Source organism: Leptosomus discolor, chromosome 2, assembly GCF_034619465.1.
Source record: "Leptosomus discolor isolate bLepDis1 chromosome 2, bLepDis1.hap2, whole genome shotgun sequence".
NCBI classification, from domain to species: domain Eukaryota; kingdom Metazoa; phylum Chordata; class Aves; order Leptosomiformes; family Leptosomidae; genus Leptosomus; species Leptosomus discolor.
The window spans coordinates 81799801-81808697 of record NC_141392.1 but is presented as its reverse complement, the minus strand read 5'-3'; the positions used below and the strand labels follow the sequence as shown (position 1 = coordinate 81808697).

General features: G+C 61.4%; 1 protein-coding gene across 1 annotated transcript; it reads left to right on the top strand.

Annotated features, from left to right (window-relative positions):
* The first annotated feature begins 1034 nt into the window (after positions 1–1034).
* On the top strand, positions 1035–8158 carry PRDM13 (PR/SET domain 13). Its single transcript, XM_086460458.1, has 5 exons — positions 1035–1175; positions 2965–3096; positions 3195–3315; positions 6657–7193; positions 7242–8158. The coding sequence occupies exons 1-5, from the start codon at positions 1035–1037 to the stop codon at positions 8156–8158; spliced, it is 1848 nt and encodes a 615-aa protein (XP_086316584.1).
* Positions 8159–8897: the final 739 nt, after the last annotated feature.

Below are 8897 nucleotides of genomic sequence, written 5' to 3'. Positions count from 1 at the left end.
TCCAGACATCTGTGTTATCTGCTGGCTCTTTCCTGGTGGCTGTATGTCTCTATTTCCTCCTGTCTGCCTTTCTTAATCGCGCGAACTACAGACACAGCTTTTCCCCAGCACTCGCAGATGCAGCGGTTTGTGTTTTACAGGGGCTACGGCGGCTCATATTTTGTGCTATTCATCCTCCTTAAGGATCAAAGCTCTTCTCAACAGATTACTGGCCTGAAACCAACCCACTGAAATGGTAATATGGTCGTTCTTTAAAAAAAAAAAAAAAAAAGAAAAAAAAAGAAAAAAAAGAAAAAAAAGAAAGTGTAGGTATTTTCTGGTGTTTTCCCATCAAGTACCTGCCCAATTTCTGTATGGCACACGCCGGGAATCAATAGAAGTTAACAAGTCCTCAAAACATTCCCCATCTCTTTGTTTAATCTCCTTTACAATAAAGCCAAGGGAAGAGAATTAAAAATCTTTGAAGTATATTAAACCTCAAAAGGCTCAGCCAAGTAGACTTAAAATAGTCACTTATTTTCCAAAACTGGTTTGTCGAGGAACAATAAAAGGAAGTAAAATTTATGGAGAAATTATACAGTGGATTTGTCACTTAAAATATCGTAACTGTCTCGGGGACAATACCCCATGCTGAGGATTAATGGTCCCTCCAGACCTTTGATTCACCAGCGCCTTTTCTTTGCCCTTGACAAATTGGATTTTTAGGAATGGGAAGGTCGCCTGGCCCATTGTCTGCCAGCCATTCACTCCGCCTGATTATGCAGGAGGGTTAGGGAAAGGCTCCATGTGACCCTCTTGGATGGGACTCCGCAGCTGCTCGAGGAGCCAAACTCTCTCACCAAACTCTGCGCCCCAGAGCATCCCCCTGCCAAGGGGTACCCCTCCTGCTCCCGTTGAAAAGCCGGCGTCCGCACACCGCCGCGTCACTCTGCGGGCGGAGATACGCCTGTGCTCACCCTCCCCGCCGCCTGCCGCTGTCACTCCGGCCCCCTTAAGTAGTTGGGGTGCGGGAGCGCTCCCACCCAGAGGCAGCGATGCAAACCAGCAGGGCTCCGGCCATCAGCGTGAGCGCCGAGACCTGCATCCCGGCCGGGTTGCGGCTGGGTCCTGTGCCGGGCATCTTCAAACTGGGCAAGTACCTGTCAGACCGCAGGGAGCCAGGACCCAAAAAAAAGGTATTTTCCTACGGTCTCTCCTGCACCGCTGGACCTTGCTTTTTCGTTGACTCGGGGGAAGCCGGCTTGGGAGAAGAGGCTGCTCTTCCCTCCTCTCTCTTCGATCCTCCCTTCTTAGAGCGAGCCAGGAAAGGAAAGGGAAGCGTTTCCACAACGTCCCGAGATGTCTCCTCTCGGCTTTGCCAGGAAAGCCTGCCCGTCCGCGCCCTCTCCCCCTCCTCCCCAGCGCCGGGGCCCCGATAGCCCGGCCGGCCTCCGTGGCGAGGCCAGGGGACCCGGGGGCTCTCTCGGAGGAGCGGACGCGCCCCCGCCTTGGACACAGACGTGCAGAAAGCGCCGCCGCAGCCCCGTGCCCGGTGCTCAGTGCCCGGTGCCGGAGGGCGCTGGTCCCGCCGCCCGGCCCTCGCCCCGCAGGGCTCCGCTCGCACGGGCATTGCCCCTTCCCTGGCAGGGCCAGGACGTGCCACGGCCGGCTCCTCGCCCCGGGAGCCCCGGCGAGACGGCGGTGTGCGGCTTGCACAGCCCCCGCGTTTTGTCCGGGGAAGGAGCAGGGGGAGAGGCAGGTGCACGGATTTATTTCTGCGTTCGGCTCGGGTTTGTGCCCCTCCATCCTTCTCCTCGGCCGCGAATCCTTTGGCTGGAACAGGGAGCGGGGAAGGGGGGGGCGTGTGGTGGTGGTGGTGGAGCGCGGGGCGAACAGGCCGGGGCTGCCCCGGGGGCGGCGGCGGGGCAGGGGTCGCAGGTGCCGGAGCAGCCCTGGCGGAGCACGGCGCGGCCTCCTCGCAGAGCCTCGGACCAGCTCCTGCCCCCGGAGCCGCGAACAACCTGCACAGCCGGAGCAGAAGGGGGTGACGGCCACCCGGGTACCGGCTCCGGGGCCAGCCGGTGTCCGAGCTGGGAAGGAGCGAGGAGGAGGCGGCGGAGGGTATTCGCCCCGTCCATCAGGCTCTTCAGGGGGCTGCGGATGAGAACCCTCCTTCCACCCCCCGGGCAGCCGCGGCTCATGCGTTCCGCTCGGATTTTTAATGCCCTTTAATTGTTTTTAAACGCTCTGCCAGCCCACTCAAATTTATTTCTCATCTGGCTCCCTTGGTTTCTCGCTTTAGACGGCTTTGTTCCGATGACTTTTATTGCACGGTCATTCAGGGAACGGGCACTTCATTTTCTCTTTGTATGGGCAAGCAGATTATGAAGTATGGGGCTACAGAGACCTTGCAGCAAAGCAGAATCCTCTCCCCTTTCACCCTCCTCGTCTCCTGACAAGTCGCGGTTGTTTTGCGCAGAGTCAGAGGCTGCACAAACCCTTTAAAAACAAACAAACAAACAAACAAAACCAACCAACCAACCAAACAAAAATCTTACCTGGGCATTTAATATAGCGTTAAGCTAAATGTCGCAGCTGCAACCGAACAAGGTGCGTTTGGGCCACTGCGACCCAAGGGAAAAACCCTATTTCCCCTCGCAACGCCACAGCGGGGCAAGCAGATCCTGGCCGGAGCTCTTCCATCCTCACCCCCGCAGAGCAGCACCCCCCTCCAGGCCAGCCGCAGCTCTCCCAAGGCACCTGCTAGTGGAGGAAGGTCCTGCCTAAAGGTGGTGAGGATGTAAGAGTCAAACCGGCGGCAAAAGGAGATGCTCTCGCCGCTTCTTCCGAGCTGCGGTGCCCAGACACCTGCTCGGCGTGGGAAAGGCAGAGCGGGCAGGCGGGCAGGCTGGGGACGGGTAAGCTTCTTGCTTTCTTTCTGCTTCGTCTTGCGTGGAAGTGACAGCGGTGACGCCTGTCTTCCAGGTGCGGATGGTGAGAGGGGAATTAGTGGATGAAGCCGGGAGTTCAGCTCTGGAGTGGATAGGGTTAATCCGGGCTGCCCGAAACTCCCAAGAGCAGACACTGGAGGCTGTTGCGGATCTGCCAGGAGGACAGGTACCCCACTTGCGGCTCCGGGCCGGCCTGGCACCGCTCTCCGCCACCTGCCTCCCCTCTCAAGTCTCCTGAAGAAGTTTCCTTTCTCCCCCTCCCAGATTTTCTACCGGGCGCTGCGAGATGTGCAGCCGGGAGAGGAGCTCACCGTCTGGTACTCCAACCCCCTGGCGCAGTGGTTTGACATCCCCGTCACGGCCACCCCGACGCACGACGAGAAAGGTACAGATGCGGGCATTCATTTCAGAGCAAACAAATTAAGTGAAACAAACCAAACCCTCTCGAATTGACACCTTTAACGGGAGCTCAAACTGCGGTAGGCAGACGTGGGCCCTTCAAATCTGCGCCCTCAGAAAAATTAGTGCCAGCACAGCTGCAGTGACTTTTAACCTGCCACCCTTTAAACTAAGACTCCATCTGCTTATATTTAAAGGGTGATCTATTAGCTCGGTAGCGTACGGAAAGGACCCGTGCCTCGAGCCGTTCCGTCATTGGCACAATTTAATGATCTTTTGAGAGGCAAATGGGATTTCTATGCAACAACACTAGTGTTGTTACGCGAGAGAGTATTTTGACTTCGTAGGTGTTCAAAATATCGCTTTCATCTTGCGTGTTCCTCGGTCAGAGGTTCAGAGCCTCTTTTCAGGTTGTCTTGTGGGCAGATTCACGTGGTCAGGTCAAAACAGGTACTGGGCAGTCCCTGTAAATTAGGATGCATTAAGTAAAAAATTAAGTCTGCATCCGATCACTCTCAGATAAGGATATCCGAGGATGTCGGGAAGGGGAAGACACCCGGCTGGGACCTCTTGTTTCAGCCTGCAAGCTGATTCTTAGCTGGAATTACAGCGATGTTAGCGAAAATGATGAAGTGGCAGCACAGTAAAGGGGGGAAAAGTAGAGGAAACCCCTCGGTGTTCGCCCGTCGGGCTGCTCCAGCGGCGGGCACAGCCTCCCGCTGACCCCGGCGGGCGGAGGCCGTGTCCCCGGGGCGGCGGCAGCTCGGCGCGACCTGCGGGCACCTGCTTACCCCGGGCCAAGCCCGGGCTAAGCCCGCTCGGCGGCGGCGAGGGGACCCCACCTGCTCCTGCTCTACACAGAAGATCCTTCAGCCTGAGAAATGAGCGAGGGCACGATCCGGCGAGGGGCTGAGCCCTCCGCACCCCTCAAGCCTGGCTGCTCCGCAGGGCCATCAGGATCCGGCCCGGAGGGATGATCGCCGAAACGCCGGGCGCCGGCTGCTCACCTCCCGTCCGGCTGGAGCAATGCGCAAGAGCCCGAATTCCTCCTCTTACTAAACCACAAGAAACCCTTGGTCACGTCTCTGTCCCTCTCACCAAGGGCAGTGAGGGGCTGGGTCTGCGGAGGGTGACCCCTTCGAAAAGCCCGGCCTCTGGCGAAGTTTCGGCTGCAGGAAGTAGGACACTGTGCTGGGTTCTGCCCCCCTCTTCCCCCCCCCGCAGCAGCCCCTGCCTGCGGATGGGTACCAGTGCTGCTCGGAGAAAAATCAGGGAAGAAAGCTCGTCTGTGAGAGGCACCCAGCGTGTGGCATCTTCCTCGTCCCGTCGAAGCGAGGCTTAGTTGCAGACAGACCCTGCGGATCTGCTGTGTCTCCGGCCCCACAGTTTCCAGACTAACTAATACGAACTCAGAATAAGTGTATCAAAATGCCGAAGCACAATTCTTTTAAGGATAGTACGCTGAAAAAAAAAATCCAAACCAACCCAAACAGGGCGGAAGAAATTCAGAGATTTTTTTTTTTTTTTTTAAAAAAAACAGACAAAACTTTACTTTGGAAGTCTTCTGTGTTCAACCCCATTTATTTTTTGTTTGGGTTTACCATGAGAAAGAGGTGGTTTTCGTGTTTTTTTTTTTTTTTGTTTTTTTTGTTTTTTTTTTTTTTTTTCCCAAGCGACGCTTGCTGGGCTGGAGCTGAGACGGGGAAAGCTCAGGACAGGGCTCGGTGGCGCTCGGAGGGCAGCCGCTCCCGCCGGTCCCAACACGCTTTTGCCGAGGCCAACCAGGGCCAAACCGCCTCGCGGGAGGGACCCGCAGAGGCAAACGGAGGCAGCGGGAGCGAGTCCCGGGGGGGGCCTGCGGCCGCACGTCTGCCGCTCCGTACCGCTCTTGCACCCTGTGTCCAAGGCACGGCGGTGGGATCGGGGCCGTGGTTCCGCCTCCCGCGGCCGCTGTCCCGCCCGGACCTCCCTCCCTCTCTCCTTCCTTCCTTCCTTCCCCAACGGGGCGAAAACCCGCGTCCACCACCCCAGACCGCCGCGGCAGCCGAGGAAGGGCCGCACTCCGCGGCAGGGGCGCAGCCGACGAAACACCCGCACCAGCGCTGGACCCTTCCCCGCGACTCTCCCGCGGCCAGCGAAGACTTCGTGGTTCGTCCGCAGCGGCCACCGGCTGATCCCCGGCCCGAACGTTGCGTTACAAGCCCTGTCGGGAGGCGCGTCGCGGCCATCGTGTCCGCCTCGGTGACCCGCTGTCTCCCCCGCCGCGGGTGCCCCGGCTGCTGCGGAGAGCAGCGCAGGGCAGAAGCCCCCCTCCATCTCTAGTGGCTTGTGCCCCACCACCCCCCAAGGGACTCCCCGAAACGTGAGAAACTGCCCCCGGGCTTGGAGAGGCCTCTCGTTTCTGGGTGGCACTTGGCCTCACCTCCGGCGTTTCGGTGCGTTAAGTCAGGAGTGAGGATCAGGTGGGGGCGGGCGGGGTGGGCAGCAGCGCGGGGGGACGCGGGGGGGCTGCTGAAACATCTTGTCGGTGTATTGCAGCGACTGGGAGGGACGAGAGAGAGAGATGGAGAGATAGAGAGGGAAAACGGGATAGAAGAGAGGAAAGGGGAAAGGGAAAGGGAAAGGGGGGAAGAGAGAGAAAGAAAGATAGAAAAGGAAGGAAGGGAAAGAAAAGAAAGAAAAGAAAGAAAAGAAAGAAAGAAAAGAAAGAAAGAAGGAAAAGAAAGAAAGAAAAGAAAAGGAAAAAAGGAGAGAAGATAAAGATACCCAGACAGTTTGTGCGCAGAGGCAGCGTTTCACCGTCGGGGCTGGGGAGATGCTCCTCTTTGGGAGGACACTCCTGGCAAGCAGGAGCAGGAGGGGGAAAGCGAGCCCGTGCCTCCGCGGTGCCGGGCAGCCACCACAGCCGCGGCCACCGGGGTCTGTTCCGCTTGAGCGGAGCCGAAGTGTTTAGGGGACGGGGCACAAAGGGCATTGTCCTCTGAAAGGGAACGATTACATATGGCCCATACATATCGGATATTGTCTCGTCGCGTAATGAGGGGCTCACGATCATTAGATTGGCCTTTGTTCGGTGCAGCCGACTCCCTGACATACGTTGCCTCCTCTGCAAACGCCAACAGATGGGCCCCCCGACAGACGACTCGCGGCAGCAGCTGCTCCCCCCCCGGCGCCCCGTCCGCGGCAGCGCAGCCCGGACCGCGCAGCGCCCGCACCGCACCGCGGCATGGCACGGCACGGCGGGGGCGGGCCGGGGCGGCGGGGATGCGCGGGGATGCGCGGGGATGCGGGGCCGCCGCTGACAGGCCCCTCCGCTTGCCTCCGCAGGGGAGGAGCGGTACATCTGCTGGTACTGCTGGAGGACCTTCAAGTATCCCAACAGCCTCAAGGCCCACGTCCACTTCCACTGCGCGCTGAGCCACGGCCGGCCCTTCCTCCACCACGATCACGGCCGGCCCACCGCCACCGCCTTCGGCCTCCCCGCCAAAGAGCCGCCGGCCGCCGCGCTGCGCGGCCACCCACCCCCCGGCTGCGGCCCGCGGGAGGCCGTCAAGCGGGAGGCCGCCGCCGCCTCCCCGCCGCTCGCCAAGCCGGGGCTGCCCAAGCGGGCGGCGGGAAAGGAGGAGCAGGAGCGCGCCCTGGACATGAGCGTGGGGGCCGCCCGCGGGCCGGGACCGCTGCTGGGGCCGGCGGGCGGCAACGGGCTGGCGCTCTGCCCCGGGGCGCGCTCGGCCTTCCGCCCCGCCGGGCCGCTGCGGGAGGAGGCGCGGGGAGCCACCGCCCTCGGCTTCTCCAAGCTGCTGGGGGGGCTGAAGGCGGGACGCGCCGCCGCCGAGGCGCCGCCCAAATGCGGGGCGCTGCCGGGCGAGGCCGCCCCCCCGGCGGCGGCGGCGGCGGCGGCTGCGGCGGCGGCAGCGGCGGCGGCGGGGCTGGCGTGCGGCGGCGGGCTGCGCGCCTTCCCGCTGCTCTCGCCGCTGGAGGAGGCCTCGGCCTTTCGGCAGGTGGAGCGGGGGCTGCCCGCCGCAGCCGCACTGCCGCCCGCCCGCTACCCGCCGCTGCCCGGCGGGGCGCTGGAGCGCTTCGCGCTGCCGCCCTTCGAGGGGCTGAAGGCGTACGCGGGGGAGTGCGGGCTGCCGGTGATGCCACTCACCGTCTACAACGGGGAGCTGCTCTACGGCGCCGCGCCTTACTACCCGCTGAAGCTGCACCTCGGCGGCCTCCTCAAGTACCCCGAGTCGGTGTCGTACTTCGGGGGGCCGGCGGCGGGGCTGCACGCCGCGGAACTGGGCTCGCTGGCCAGCATCGACCGCGAGATCGCCATGCACACGCAGCAGCTCTCCGAGCTGGCGGCCGAGAAGGGCCGCGGGCGGCTGGAGGCGCTGCCGGCGGGCGCGGCGGGGGCGGCCGGCGGGAAGCCCAAGACCGGTCACCTGTGCCTCTACTGCGGGAAGCTGTACTCCCGCAAGTACGGGCTGAAGATCCACATGCGGACTCACACTGGCTACAAGCCGCTCAAGTGCAAGGTCTGCCTGCGGCCCTTCGGGGACCCCAGCAACCTCAACAAGCACATCCGCCTGCACGCCGAGGGCAACACGCCCTACCGCTGCGAGTACTGCGGCAAGGTGCTGGTGCGGCGCCGCGACCTGGAGCGGCACGTCAAGTCCCGGCACCCGGGGCAGAGCCTCGGCAAGGCGGCCGAGGACAAGAGTGACTCTGGCTACGCGCACCCCGAGCAGGAGCAAAAGACTGACAACGAGAGCGACGTGGACGTCTGCTTCACCGACGACCAGAGCGACCCGGAGAGCGGCAGCAGGAACCGCGAGCAGTGATGGAGGGGCGGCCGGGGCGGCGCGGGGCGGGGGCGGGGGGCGCACTGCGGCACCCCCCCCCCCCCCTCCGGTTACTCTGGGCTCCCGGCCTCCCGGGGCGGTCCCAGGGAAGGCCGTGCGGCGGGGGAGCGCGGGCTGGCAGCCCCCCGCTGGCGGCCGGGAGTGCGCGCTCGTCGCCGGCGTCCCCGGGCTCCCGCCGCGGCGTCGCCCCCGGCGCTGCAGCCGCGGTGGCGGGAGAGGGGCGGTGAGTGGTGGGGGGGACAAAACCCTGGCGGGCCCGGGATCCCATCGGAGAGGCACCGCTTCCCCATAGGCGCCCGTATTTCAGTGGCCATATATTTTTATTGTACCTTTGTGTCGAGGAAATTGTGCCTTTTGGAAACGATTTTTTTCTATGTGCTCTCCCGTCACTTGTTCCAGCGGTTCGAACCGTAGGGCTCAGCGGCAGTCCCGGGCCTGCAAGCGTCTCTGGCATCTGCACGCTTTATTTGACACCTCAGATGTGCTTTCTCGGGTCCTAATAAAGCAATGCCAACAGCTTTTTGGAAAGAAAGGAAAAAAAACCCAAACAAGAAAAGGCGACAAAAAGCCACACTTGCAGCACTGAAGAGGTTCGCGTATAACAGGTGCACCATCTGATCAAATTGCAATTATTTATAACAGATAATATTTGAGTAACAAATGTAAAATAAATATTGAAAAGCATGAATCTAAAAGCACGCACTATATAATTTTAAAG

Excerpts from the sequence above, each read along its gene's own strand:
- PRDM13 (XM_086460458.1), top strand. The coding sequence starts at position 1,035 with ATGCAAACCAGCAGGGCTCCGGCCATCAGCGTGAGCGCCGAGACCTGC. Across the intron at positions 1,176-2,964 it reads AGCCAGGACCCAAAAAAAAG|GTGCGGATGGTGAGAGGGGA; the intron begins GTATTTTCCTAC and ends CCTGTCTTCCAG. Across the intron at positions 7,194-7,241 it reads CAAATGCGGGGCGCTGCCGG|CAGCGGCGGCGGCGGGGCTG; the intron begins GCGAGGCCGCCC and ends CTGCGGCGGCGG.